At 37.6% G+C, this 15,317-nt stretch overlaps 1 protein-coding gene across 1 annotated transcript in view; it reads right to left on the bottom strand.

Moving 5' to 3' along the window:
- ITGA1 (integrin subunit alpha 1) overlaps nucleotides 1-15,317 on the bottom strand; it is a 163,429-nt gene that overhangs the window by 33,351 nt on the left and 114,761 nt on the right. The window contains exons 12-15 of the mRNA XM_081230400.1: nucleotides 11,761-11,903; nucleotides 7,207-7,350; nucleotides 5,786-6,043; nucleotides 3,000-3,130 (exon numbers count right to left, since the gene is read on the bottom strand). Of these exons, the coding sequence (XP_081086526.1) occupies nucleotides 3,000-3,130; nucleotides 5,786-6,043; nucleotides 7,207-7,350; nucleotides 11,761-11,903 (676 nt within the window). The remainder of the gene's footprint in view (nucleotides 1-2,999; nucleotides 3,131-5,785; nucleotides 6,044-7,206; nucleotides 7,351-11,760; nucleotides 11,904-15,317) is intronic.

Below are 15,317 nucleotides of genomic sequence, written 5' to 3'. Positions count from 1 at the left end.
GAGTCCAGAGGCCCCTGGACATCGTTTCTGCACTATAATACTTGTCTGTTCTTCTTGTAGGTTCAGCCTTGTCCCTGTTTCTGAGAAGGAGAAGCAGAATAGCATCTGAAGCGCTGTGCTAGGCACACATGCTATTTATTATTCATTTAAATTTTAAATTAACTTTCATAACAAGACATGTTATTATCTCTCTTTCATATGTGAGATAACTGAGGCTCTGAGAGATCAAGTATATTTTATCCAAGGTCAAAAGCTGTTCAGAGGGCAAAACTAGGATTTTAAACCCAGTCTTTTTAATTCCAAAGCCCAGTGATTTCCAGTAATCTGAAGTGAGAGCAAGAGTAATACAAAATTAGGCAGAGTATATGGAGCTTGACGCTAATGCCTTAGAATAAAGCCAGCATAATTGTTGAACACCGTTATCTGGTTTCTGCCTTGTAACCAGACAGGCTCTTTAGAGCTAGGTATCTTGTGAATACATAGGTCCCTGCTTATGCTCTTGCGTTTTAAAAGAAAAATTATAGTTATTTTTCTTTTAAAACAATTTATGCATAGAAAATATGAAAATATAGTAAAGGGAACAAAGAAAATACAAATCAGTTGTAATTCTATCATTCAACAATAATCACCATTCATATACATATATATGTATGTCTGTATAGAGAGAGACGCATACACATGCATACATGCATAAGTACACACACACACACTGGCCCATATACATATACAAGCATAAGTACTTTAAAAACATAATATAATAAACAACCTTCCAATATTTCTATTTTTCTGAGAACATTATTGTTAATGGCAGTATATGATTCCAACACATGCATGAACCATAATCTAGTTACTAAACCTCTCTTACTGGATATTTATCTTACCTTCTTTAAAAAAATATCTATAACCTACAGCACTGTGATTACTCTAAAGACCATACATCTTTAACTATAGACTATATCTTTAAAAAATTATTAGGAGGTAAAATTAAAAAGTATGAACATTTTAAGGCTTTTTAACACTTCAGTGACAAATGCCTGCTAATGCGTTTTAACCAGTTTACTGTTTCACCAGCAACGAATGAGTGAATGAGCCTGTCTAGTTTCCTGCTTGGAAGTTTGGATCCTCTGGGCATGAGGCTGCCTTGACCACTCCCCAACCCACATCTCCTCTCTGCCCCACGCAGATCTTTACAGCGTCTGTGGCTCAGTCTACCCACAGGATGGGGTTCTCCCATCTCCTCCTGGATGCCCCTGACTGCTGGGTGGGCCTATGTTTATCACCTGCCATCCATATCCACTCTCAATCCCTCCTTCAGCATTGAAAATCTTGGTCTTCTCGCTGCACTATACTGGTTTAGTTCAATTTGCTGGGCGACGACAGGGACCCAAGTCTGTCATTCTGGCCCCTCGAATGATAAAGCCTTGACTGGGGACAGGAGAGGCCAGAAACAAGTTTTCAGGGCTTTGTAAGAAGCCCTTGAGACAAAACTAGAGAATAAAAATCGTCCTTAAAACGTATGTATATTTTTTGGGCTTCCCTGGTGGCACAGTGGTTGAGAGTCCGCCTGCCGATGCAGGGGACACGGGTTTGTGCCCCGGTCCGGGAAGATCCCATATGCCGCGGAGCGGCTGGGCCCGTGAGCCATGGCCGCTGAGCCTGTGCGTCCGGAGCCTGTGCTCCGCAACGGGAGGGGCCACAGCAGTGAGAGGCCTGCGTATCACACACACAAAAAAAGTATGTATATTTTTTAATATACAAGGGTGAATACAATAAATATTTCTGGGTAAAGATTATCTTAATGAATTAATCCAGGATTAACAGTTAGAACAAAAACTAAATGTTCCCTTTGTTCCCGAAACTGGTGACTTCTGGTCTGGAGCCGTGGTTTCGAGTGGGCTCTCCCGAAAGTCACAGCCATTGCTGCCCAGCATTCTCCCCTCCTAGGCGTCACCTTTCAGTTTTCCTTTCCCTCTACTGTACAGTTAAAAATATTTTTAAAAAAACATAACGGTTACTCTGTATAGTTTAGTGTACAACTTTTATTTGACCATTAGTTCTTAAGGATTATCTTAAATTATGACAAAGTCATATTTTCCAGTCTCTATCTTCACCTCTTTCACAATTTTCTTTACTATCCTTCTACATAAAGTTTGGCAAAAGACAATCTGAATGGCACCAAACTAATGATTAATTTGAAAGAATCAACATGTGAAGTTTCTATTGAGGCACATGGCATAAATTATTTTTATTTATTAAATCCTTCCTTTATATGTCTTAACAAAGTTTGCAACATTTTTCAAAATTATCACACGAATTTCTCGTTAAGGTTATTGACATTTTTTAGTCACATTTTTTTCAAATAGAACCCTTTTGAAATTGTGTCTTATTAACTAGTTAAAGCTAGTTATTAATGCTATTAATTAATAAATTATTTTTATTAATAAGTTAATTAATTAATAAAATGGTATTAATGAATATATCTGACGATTGATGAGGATTTTACAGTTAACTGAAATTAATTTGGGGATGCAGGCATTTTAAAGGCTGAGAAAAGATATTACTGTAGATGCTTCTATGCTTGACCAACAATGTAAACATAATCAGACAATGGTGCACAAATGTCTAGTTCTATGTGTTAGGTAAATGAATGAAGAGCTAAAAGCTTGTAAGTAACTTAAATTTAGGGAAAGTTTCTTGTTTATATACATCCTGTATGAGGCTCACTTTTCCCCTATGCTTCCCTCCAAGCAGAATACTTATCTTAGTGACAATTACATAATAGATACCCCAATTAAGAGTTGATTCTATTTGTTCCTTTAATATGGTTTCTCTATTTTTAAGATTTATAAACTTCTCAGATTCCCAAACTGCATAATTTTTATCTGAATAATGGAGCACAAAAAGAAACAGACATTTGGTATATAAATTCTAATCATACTCTGAGCTCTGGAACTGTTTGGAAAATATTCTTATTAATTGGATGTTATTCAAATACGTACCAGAAGAGGGCAGCACCACCAAGGCCCCCAATAGTGACATCAGTCAGACCGTCACCATTTAAATCCATTTCTCCGTGGATAGACTGGCCAAAAAATTTCAGTGTCTCGCCATCTCCCCCTGATGGAATACGCTGTGAAAATCCCAACAGAGAGTTTTTAATGTCAGAAGAGTCTCTTCAAAAACAGTTTCAAATAAATCTGGGAACTTGGATTGGTTAACAAAAAATTAAAATTAGAGATCTTTTGGAAACCTGCCCAAGAGGCCCCTCATGTGGAGACAAGAGGAATTACCCAGATATTCCCAAAGGATATTCTTTTTATAGTGCAGACAAAATCATTTCAGGGTTATTGACACCAGAGAGAGGGGAAAATATTATATAACGTCATCTTGTCCAATCCTCAAGGAAAACATTATGAGTAATTGGCTCTACTTTCTAGTTCCTGTTCAATTCCATTACACAGAGATATTTAAAGGTGCTGTAAACACATCATACAAGCAAGAGGAGGAGTACAAAATTATCCTAGGGTCAGTTTGGGGTTCACTGAACTTTGAGGCTGGGTATAAATAATACATGCTCTCAAATACATTTTTCAATATGCAGTCTTTACTGTCTGTCAAAAGTGGCTCTGAAAGTCAAGAGCATAATAGACTCAATTTCATTCATATGTATCCACAATGCTGGGAAGGCACAATGAATATGGAGTTCTCGAAGACTGATCTGTGCACATTACCATACATAATATGTTTGACATCTGTACTTCCTGACTTAGCTTGGGTTCAAGCTGATAATATTTTAATATAACCTGATGGCAGGGAAACCCGACTGACAGACACTCCCTAAACTTGGGATCTCCTTATCCTCCTGTTTTTCCACTTAAATATCATAAAATAAGAAGCAAAATAAGGCAAACCAGATGGAAACATTTTTCATTTTTGCTTAAATGTTTGTGGCTCAGGGGAAATTATTTCCTTATTTTTTCAGCAAAAAAATCAGGAGTTATCAGCCCCACTGTTTCTGCAGGACTTGATTCAGTTTGATTCTGGATCATTCCATACACAAGCAGCACCTCTAGTTAGCATGGAAATGAATGAGCACATCCTCACCTATCCTTGGGAAAGTATTTTGCCAATAATTAAACAAACTCAACTCTAATATTCTTTATTGTTTTTGTTGCTTAAAGCTGCACCTTGATTTATCACCATTTTACAGAATTAATTGCTTATGGCAATCTAGTCTACTTACTAATGATTTAAAAATCCTTCTTTTTCTACTGCAAGTGCCACTCCATTAAATGTGAGGGATTGAAACTGAATGAATAAAGGGGTAGAATACAAGAAACTCCTTCCTTCAGTTCCTGATTCCATCATGCCCCCATAGTTAATACAGCCTATTTCCAGTTACAAAATACCATGAAGATTTTTAACAGAAGCAAATCCCTTATTAAATGGATAGGAGTGTCATTACGGAAATATGCCCTTTCTTTTGTTGTTTCACTATTAAGGTGATTATGACTTCATGAAAAATTAAGCACAACTTCGCAAGACGTGAATATATTTTGAGAATTCTATTGACTACAGAACCAAAGAACAATCAACTGTAAAGAGAAATAATTGATGTTCTGATTTTCTTTTCATGTTATGTAAGCTAGAAAAGTAGTGAATTCTATTTTATTTACAAGTAGTTGTTCAATGCCTAATTAACTATGGTTACTTAAAAACAGACAACTACATTAGAAGAATTCCTTTAAACTCTTTTACTTTTATAGTGCACGAAACACTTCTGTAAATGGACATTTTTCTCATGTAGGAAAAAGTTACATTTATGATTAGAGCCATTAACTGACAATAAATTTAAAACAAGAACAAAAGAAATCCCCTGCAGGTTAAGTTTAACTATTCAGATTTTTTTTTTCCAAGAGGGATTACTTGGGAGAAAATTATAAACCTTCAGAAGCCCAAATTTATTTGCTGAAAATATACCAATTTAATTCATAAATATAAACTTAATGTGATTTTATTATAAAAACATGGGTATTGAATATAAAAACAATTTCATCTCCTTTATTGGCTAAATCATGTAATTATTGTTCTCTTACTCAGAAAGTGGCATCCTCTGTTTAGGATCAGGCACACTGTAGCTGTTAAATAGCATTGTTAAAAAGTGTTCTTTTGGGGGGCTTCCCTGGCGGTGCAGTGGTTGAGTCCACCTGCCAATGCAGGGGACACGGGTTCGTGCCCTGGTCCGGGAAGATCCCACATGCCATGGAGTGGCTGGGCCCGGGAGCCATGGCTGCTGAGCCTGTGCTCTGCAACGGGAGAGGCCACAACAGGGAGAGGCCCGCGTACCACACACACAAAAAATGTTCTTTTGTTTTGCTTTTTTTACCATTTCAAAAGATCAGGTCATGGAGACAAGGCAAATAACAACAGAAAAAAAAAAAACTAGATAAAAGAATAAAATTACAAGTAATTCTTCTATAAAGAAAACTTAGAATTAGAAATCTAGTTTCCCAAGAGCCAGAAGAAAAAAATTAAATAACTCGTGAAGCAAGACAGGTGATACCTGGTATTGAACCCACTTATCACTTAAGGGTAAGAATCACAGAATCAGAAATATATGTGTAATATAATAAACCAATGTTATCTCAATGAATAATAAAGCTAAAAAACCCCATATATTGCTACTGATTGTATGACAATACACCACTGTTGTATTGCAGTAACATCCACTCCTGCTACACTAAACTATAATTAAATAAAAGAATCTGTAGGTTTAACTTCTTACTTGTGCATACTCTTCCTTTATAGTCTTGCCACTTCCATGATAAATGTACACGGCTCCCCCATGATCATCTTCCAGGGGTGCTCCTATCACGATGTCATTAAATCCATCAAGATTTAGGTCTTTCACAGCAGAAATGGCTGTGCCAAAACGAGCCCCACATGGTTCATTTTTGTTTTCCTTTGTGCATGAATTGTGCTTCAGAGACGAACAGCAAGTCTGCTTCACGGGTTCCAGGCTCATTTGATATTCAAACCTTGTCTGGAAGAAAGATAAACAGGATACTTATGGATTGCTGTCATTACTACAGCAGAGCAAAGTGTCTAAGTACGTACTAAATCAGCGCTACTAAAAACCATTTGTACCTCAATGGTAAAGTTTGTAAAATTTCTTAAAAAGTGTGTCTATCTGAGAGCAAAGTTAGAGATTTCAAAGAACAGACTGTAGAAGTGTGGGAAAGATGAGGTACTGAGGATTTTAATGGATTCTCCTTTTAATGTAATCAAGTGAGTACATAACTCACAGCAGCTTTTTAAAGCTGAAGAGCTGAATTTTAAAATTCTCATTTCGTGTCACTATCCTTTCTTCACCCATTATTGTGCTTTTTGGAAAAGTCTCTCTCTATGCTCCCCTATAAAGGATGGAAAGTGCTAGCAATGATGAACAGGAACACATTTTCTTGGGAAAAAAGGGAAAAACAGCACAGGACCAAAAAACGTTGACAGGAGGAATCAAAAAGATGATAGGAAAAAAGATATGTAATTTATGATTTAAAATAATATGGGAAAGACTCTAATAATTTAACAAGCTAAATAGATACATCCCAACTTTGCTGTAAACAGCAAAAAAATTCTTCTAATGAAGAAATCAAGAATTATTTCGTTTAGCAAATGATGTCTAAAGTTAGGATCAGAAAAACAAAATCTCACTGTAGCAGAGTGAAGTATTCCAAAGACCATAGCAGTTTGCTCAGTCTTTGGTGTCACTCCCTTAAAATTCACTGCTTCTCCACAGTCTCTCCCCCTTCCCCCCTAGACACACACACACACACACACACACACACACACACACACACACACACATAGAGCTTGAACTGTTCATGTGACCCACCTCTAGATCAGAGCTCATGAATGGTTGCCCTGTGAATTTAGCAATTTAGTGAGATTTATTTATCTTTTTCTATACACTCTTTAAAAAGTTCACATTTACAAGCAGAAAATATCTAACGGTTTGAACTACTTTATCAGAATTCTAAATGTTCGTTTAGAGACTGAGGAGTTAGTGAGGTAGGCTGGTCCTGAAAGCTTCTTTGCTCCTTTTGCCGAAGGGTGTGCAAAATTAGAACAACGTTATTAATTGAAATTTTAAGAAAGAAACAGTCTCCCAGATTTCTACCAAAGTTATCAGATTATGGTTACCATTACCTGATTCAGAGCATAGATGTACACTTTTCCTTGTTCTTCCTTCTCTGTTCCCATGAACATGGGAGCCCCGACTAGAAGAACGTCAGTATTAGAATCTTTATCAATGTCAATTGTCGTCAAAACACTTCCAAAGTAGGAACCGATCTAGGACACAAGACAAAACAGAACAAAACAGTTTGATGAACATCAGAAATTCTCAAGGAAACTAAAAACCTGCATTTCTCTTACTTATACCAATTGAGAAGAGCATTTGGGAGTCAGATGACAAAGGAAATGAAATATAGAAACCGATGCTACCTGAGAGCTCTTTATGGGCTCTTGCATGAAGCTAATGAATATTAGGTCCATCCTGGGGGATGAGCAGTTGTCATAGATTCTGTAGCTTGAGAATAAGAGAAAGGATTTCCTTTGTATTTCACCCTAACCTCTCTTCTCCAAAAATCAGAAAAGACCAGTAATAATACAACAATTTTTTAAGGAAATAAATGAAATAAACAATAGAAGGCATTCCTGAATGGCTTCAGTGTATGTTTAAATACACCATGAGGAACTGAATTATCTCAGAACACTGGGGCAGCATATTTCACCTTAGAGTCTTAGAAGACTGTCTACTCAACAAAATCGCTAAGTCTTGTCCCAGCAGCTATGAGAGATAGAGAAATATAAAAGGATTGCTGGGGGACCATCCTCTAGCAGGACTGTTTTTCTCTTTAATGATAGGGATGAATTTTAGGGAAATCCAGGATACTTGTGCTTCATTATCCAAGTGCAATAACTTCTCAAATGTTGACCTGTGTTTGATATTCGATGTGCTGTATAATTTTCTCCTTGAAATTTCCTGTCGTCTTCCATGACTTTACTTTTGCTCTTCTGATTCTGCCACTGTATCACAGACCATTCTTTCTTTCCATTTTGCTGGCTCCTTTCTCTCCTTCCATTCCGTAGATTTTGGCCTCCCCTGAGTTCAGACCTGCAACTATTCCCCTCCCTTAGATGACCAATCCTTCCCTACCAATTCCCACTATCTCAAATGGCAAATTCACTCCATCCTCCTTCTCAAGACTCCCAGTACATTTCTACACGTTGCCAGACAGCTGCTAGACATTGTTTTTTTGTTTGTTTGTTTGTTTTTTTGTGGTACGCGGGCCTCTCACTGTTGTGGCCTCTCCCGCTGCGGAGCACAGGCTCCAGACACGCAGGCTCAGCGGCCATGGCCCACGGGCCCAGCCACTCCATGGCACGTGGGATCCTCCTGGACCTGGGCACGAACCCGTGTCCCCTGCATTGGCAGGCGGACTCCCAACCACTGCGCCACCAGGGAAGCCCTAGACATTGATTTTTTTTTTTTGTGGTAGGCGGGCCTCTCACTGCTGTGGCCTCTCCCCCTGCGGAGCACAGGCTCCGGATGCGCAGGCCCAGCGGCCATGGCTCATGGGCCCAGCCGCTCCGCGGCATGTGGGATCCTCCCAGACCAGGGCACGAACCCGTGTCCCCTGCATCGACAGGCGGACTCTCAACCATTGCGCCACCAGGGAAGCCCCGACATTGATTTTTTGAATGTCCTTTTCTCACAGGCTTATGAAAGGTTTAAAAGGTCTTTGCTTTTAGGTTGAATTAATTACAAATGTTAAATAACATGTTGTAAGATCTGGCAATATTGGGTCTTCATTCCCACATGGCAATAGCCGTCTGAAGCTGAGCAGGGGCTAAGCCCGTAGATGGTTCACAAGCTGCCCAGCCCATGGCTCCCACTTCCTATTGTCTTCTGTCCAGCAGCTTTTTTATTTGCTTACCTCCCTGCCACCTGCAACCATTTGGATTTGTGCTCGCTGTTACAGAAAACATGTCTAAAACCAAATACCATTTTAAAAATATCTAAACTGCTTGAGTTGCTGAAATTCTTTTTTTTATTATTAATTTTATTTCATTTATTTTTTTTATACAGCAGTTTCTTATTAGTCATCCATTTTATACACATCAGTGTATATATGTCAATCCCAATCGCCCAATTCAGCACACCACCACCACCACCACCCTCCACTTTCCCCCCTTGGTGTCCATACGTTTGTTCTCTACATCTGTGTCTCAATTTCTGCCCTGCAAACTGGTTCATCTGTACCATTTTTTCTAGGTTTCACATATATGTGTTAATATACGATATTTGTTTTTCTCTTTCTGACTTACTTCACTCTGTATGACAGTCTCTAGATCCATCCGTGTCTCTACAAATGACCCAATTTTGTTCCTTATTATGGCTGAGTATTAGTCCATTGTATATAAGTACCACATCTTATTTATCCATTCGTCTATTGATGGGCATTTAGGTTGCTTCCATGACATGCCTATTATAAATAGTGCTGCAATGAACATTGGGGTGCATGTGTCTTTTTGAATTATGGTTTTCTCTCGGTATATGCCCAGTAGTGGGATTGCTGCATCATATGGTAATTCTATTTTTAGTTTTTTAAGGAACCTCCGTACTGTTCTCCATAGTGGCTGTATCAATTTATATTCCCACCAACAGTGCAAGAGGGTTCCCTTTTCTCCACACCCTCTCCAGCATTTGTTGTTTGTAGATTTTCTGATGATGCCCATTCTAACTGGTGTGAGGTGTTACCTCATTGTAGTTTGGATTTGCATGTCTCTAATAATTAGTGATGTTGAGCAGCTTTTCCTGTGCTTCTTGGCCATCTGTATGTCTTCTTTGGAGAAATGTTTATTTAGGTCTTCTGCCCATTTTTTGATTGGGTTGTTTGTTTTTTAATGTTGAGCTGCATGCTTATATATTTTGGAGATTAATCCTTTGTCCATTGATTTGTTCGCAAATATTTTTTCCCATTCTGAGGGTTGTCTTTTCATCTTGATTTTAGTTTCCTTTGCTTTGCAAAAGCTTTTAAGTTTCATTAGGTCCCATTTGTTTATTTTTGTTTTTATGAGTTGCTGACATTCTAATCATGGCGCCATCTTTCTCCCAGACTCCCAGGCTTGAAACTCAAATCGCTCATGATTTACATTATCCGTGATACTCTCCTCAAGCATTCATAAGCAATTTTTTTCAAAAAATTTTACACTTCCTGTCTTAGAGACAATCAATAGAGTGATAATGGGCCTAAGATGTCATCCAAATGGTTTCTTTTACAATCTTGTCAATTCTTCCTTGTTTATGTCTGACACATCCCCTGCTTTTCTATTTTTATTGTTGATCCATCATTTCAGGTTCTTCTTACCTCATCCTTCAGCTCCAACAAAAGCCTTGTTTTTTATTGTTTATGCATTTTCTGATTATAAATGTTGTCAAAGGGCTAATAACACCCTCTCAGTTGGTAAAAGAGAATCTGACCTTTGGCTTATTCTAACTCTGTCCCCCTGGAAATATGATCATCATACTCAGCTGTAACACTTAGCAACATTGAGTGTGGTGAAAAAAACCTCTGACTGGAACACTGCATTTAGGCTGGGTGGAACTATAAACACCCGATGGAGATAATATATTTTGGGCTTCTTAGATTGCAGTGACTCTTCTAACTGTGTGCCTTTAGCAGGACCCGGGGAAGCTATGTCTATAGTGCTGTTATAAAAGATGTTGGCTCCTGTAGGGCTTTAAAGCCAGGGCAGCTCCTGCACCTGCTTTAAGTGTCTGTCTCTTGGCACCTCAGCTGTGTTGTTGTGCTGGGCTGCTTCCAGGGCTCCTACAGGGGAGGGAGGCTGGTGCTGCCCTGCCCTTCTGAGTAGTTTGTGTGAGTGTGTGTGTGGGGGGGTAGTCTAGTGAGTTGGAATGTTTAGTGAAGCCCAAGAATGCCCCCATCCTCTGAGGAATGTAGAATAAAATCTCATTCTAGAATACCTGGAAAATGCAGAAAACTATGAAGAAAGGAATAAAAATTACCCAAATTATCACCATTTAATAATAACCAACAACAGCACAGATGTTTCTTTCATAAGTTAAAAAACTTATGTTTGCATATTGCATATATAATTTCTTAAACGACTTTTAATATTCAATATTATCTAATGAGAATTCTTTGACTTTACACATTACAAATTATTTCCCATCACCTCCAGGGGAAAATCCAAATTCCTTAGTCTACCATTCAAAACCTCACACAGCTGGGCCCCCCTGGCTCTTTCACTGCGCTTTCTACCTATCTACATTCTGTCTTTCTTCTAGACCAGCCCACATTTTATCTCTTATTAAGACTTTCTGTACCATCCTAGCTTAAAAGAATCTTTCTATGTTCTGAATTTACTGTCTGTGGCCCTGGCACTTTCATGCTTATTAATGTTTTAGATTTCTTTGCTTGTGTATATGTTTGTACATCTGTATCTATATCATTATCTACACATCCTACACCTACCTCCATCCAGCTGAAATATTACTGATGCCAAAGACACAGACACTTTAGATTCCTCTGAGGAACTTAACATGCGGCCCTGTTCACAGTGCATGTTGAATATGGGGGTACTGTTTTTTAAAAAGTTTAGGACAACAGACAGTGCAATTTACATAGATAGAGTGTGAATGGATTAATTTAAAACAACGATTTTGAAGTTTACCTGTTCTCCGTGGAGTGTCTGGAGAATCCTGATGTCTCCATCCTCCATCCTGTAGATGACCACCTGGCCTGTATGATTGTACCGTGGCTGTCCGGCAATGTAGAGCACATCTCCAGAAACAGTGGCAGAGTTTACTGTGTAACCTAATGAAAGACAGACACTGGATATACTCACTGGCCCCTTGGAGTTTGCATGGAATAAATTAAGATCCATTTTAAACGGTTGGGAGAATCATTGTTATATGTTTATATGGACTTCTCTTTTTTTGGAAATAAATATATATACTTTAATGCAGGTAAGTTTGTTTAGGTAGAAGCTTTTAGTGTGCTCCCTAATTATCTACCACAACTGCTTCATTCTGAAAAGGTATTTTTCCCCAAACCTCAGTTTTTCATTGTTTAAAAGCATAAATGATGTAATATTGACAGAAAAAGAAAACACACACACACACACACACACACGCAAAACTCTCGCAGTCTCAATTTACCCCTTTGAAATAATTCAATTGTATTTCATTTGGATGCATGTGTCTGTGCTATAGAAATCGATAACTTTATACAGTTGTAATCATAGTAAATGTAAACCTTTTCTGTATTGCTGCCTAGGTTTTTAATTGTAATTTTAAACAGTTCAAGCTTCCTTCTCAGTTAAGGTATAAATGCCTTGTGTTTATACCATGGGACCATTCCCTGTTGGAATGGGGGAATTTAGGTGGTTTTTTAATTTTTTGGCATTACACTTAAGCCTGCAAAGACATCTTTGAGTATTTAATTTTTTTCTTTCTTTTGGATTTTTTTGATGACAAATTTCAAGGAATAGATTACTGGAGCAAATTTTTAATGGTTCTTATAATGTCTGACAAATTGTTTCCAGAATATTTGTACTAATTCATTCCATGAACAGCCACTGGAGAGAGTAGTTTAACTAAATTCTTACAAACATTAGGTACATTACTAGTATTTAAAATTGTGGATGTTCTAATAAATGTTAAACAATATCACCTTGCTGTGATTTAAATTTTCATTTGTTTGATTAAAAGTGAACTTGAACAGTTTTTCACAATTATTCCTCTTTTTTTTTTTTTTTTTTTTGCGGTACGCGGGCCTCTCACTGTTGTGGCCTTTCCCGCTGCGGAGCACAGGCTCCGGACGCGCAGGCTCAGCGGCCATACCTCACGGACCCAGCCGCTCCGTGGCATGTGGGATCTTCGCGGACCGGGGCACGAACCCACGTCCCCTGCATCGGCAGGCGGACTCTCAACCACTGCGCCACCAGCGAAGCCCATATTCCTCTTTTTAATTGGGCCTTCATGACCTTTAAAATTTTAAACTGTGTCTTTAAAGCAGATTATTATTAATTTTTGAGTGAAGAATTAGATTTATTCTTTGTATCTCTAGAGAACAGAGCTAAATCAATAGATAAAAATTACCACGTGGAGATTTCAGCTCTACAGAAGGAAGAAATGTTCTAATAACCAGAACTGTCCATCATTGGAGTAGAAGGCAGATTATTTTTCCAAATGCCACAAAATAGCATTTTTTACTGAGAAAAAGATTATATTGATAATTTACTTACCAAGTATTTTACCATAAGATAATAGTTCCACTCTCTTCCAAAAGTTTAAAAGAGGAACAGAAGTTTTGTACTGAAATATGTTTATTCTTACAAGTCCTAAAGGAACACAATTCCTCAGCCATATTCCCCTTCATGAATATTTTTCTCACATTTTCATTTCTTCACCTTAGAGCTTTTTAAAAAATTTACTATACATAATAGACTGTAAAATATTCTTTTTCTAATGTGTAATGTGTTATATTTTTATGTTACTAACCACAGTATTGCTTAAAAAACCAAAACTTTAGGGTCATGTTTATACATAAATAAAATGGAAAAGAAGACTGTGCAAAACAAAGGTTGTTGTATTTCATGCAGCTCTACTAGAAATATTAAGAAGAGAGTGGGGTGAGTGGGGTGAGAGTACACAGTGATTTGTTTTTTTTTTGCAATTTTCAGAGCTATGAATGCAAACTTATAAAAGAACCTTTAAAAAATAAGTTGAAAATTGTGTTTGAGGCTTGGAGTTGTGTGATTATCTAGTTGACTTTCATGATGCACAATTGATTACTAAACTGTTAGCTGAAATCTTCACAGGGACAATAACAACCAGTCAGGTAGTCCTGGTTGAAGCTCAGGCATCTAAAGACAATAAAGAGAAAGTGAGAACAAGGGCCCAGTAAAGTCTAGTCATAATAGAAGGATAATCATTATAAAGATTTAAAAGCTTAATATCACTTTCTGAAAAGGAAACGCACACGACTGAAGAGAAAGGAAAAATGATGGCATAGTTCTGTGTGTAGATTTATAAAGAGTAAATCCTGTCAGCTCTCACGATTCACTTCTTGGGAAAAGTGCTAGGATCTGGTGAGGTAATGGGAAACAGGTAGGACCTGATCTGATGTCATGCACGGGCCTCACATCTTTACTTTTCCTCGTGAATCAGTCTAGTGTGATTAGAAATCAGCAAACTGTGGGTGGGGGAGGTAGGGAACAGGATCTCGACTGTATTCTCACCAGCAAACCCACTTGCCGAGTGCATGTTGGCAAAAGGCAGTTACTGGGCTATAGAAAGACAGGTGGATGATTCCATCCTGAGGGAGGTTGCACAGCTTCAGTTCCTGCTTCTTTCTGACTATTATTGGTTACTATGGGATTTTTTAATAAACTGTCTACCTCTCACTTTTCTTCTTCAGTAAGAATTTCCATAGTCTAACAACTTTCAATCCACATGGATTGGGAGAACACATTCAAACTCTTCTTAATGTGTAACCCATACAAGGAAACATTTTGAAAGCTTAATTTTAGATTTAGAATAATATTGGGGAGAAAAAAAGCTATTTTTCTCCCCTGACCTCTTTCTGAGTGCTTTTCTATTTTGAAAGAAATCTTACATATAATAGACTTTATGTTGGCAAAATGTCTAAAACACCAACCTGTGACTAAGATAATGAAAGGATTTCTGAAACAAACCAAAAAAACACATCATCTGAGCAGACTGTAGACAACATACCCCCAAATTTCCTTTTCTGGGCAGACAGGAGTCATGTATTATAAATACTGTGGTCAGAAATGAAGGTTCTCTTAATTTTTTTTTGCTTACAGCAGTATCTTTCAGTCTTGAATTCTCTAAGTCTGCTCTAAGCAAATCATTAACCCAAGGTTTTTGAGAATAATAGATTTAGGGTTCTTTAAGTTTATTTGTTTTTAAGGAATTCAATGACAATCACTCAGAATACCAAAATTACTGTAGTGTTATTTATAAAATAACATTATTATTAATATATTATTAAATATCATGTTAAAGTGTGTGAACTTCCTTAGAGAAGTGACAATGTCACTCACATCTTTGTGGACTTCAATGTCTTTGTGGACAATGTCTTTAATGTTGTAACTATTCAATACTAATTAGTAGTAGTATTAATGTCAGCTACTCTTAGTAGGTATATAATACACCTGTATTAGTTTCCTATTGCTGTTGTAACAAATTACCATAAACTTGA

This window comes from Mesoplodon bidens (genome assembly GCF_964165515.1).
Source record: "Mesoplodon bidens genome assembly, chromosome: 4".
NCBI classification, from domain to species: Eukaryota; Metazoa; Chordata; class Mammalia; order Artiodactyla; family Ziphiidae; genus Mesoplodon; species Mesoplodon bidens.
Note: the sequence above shows the minus strand (reverse complement) of the source record. Positions and strands in the feature narration are given on the sequence as shown.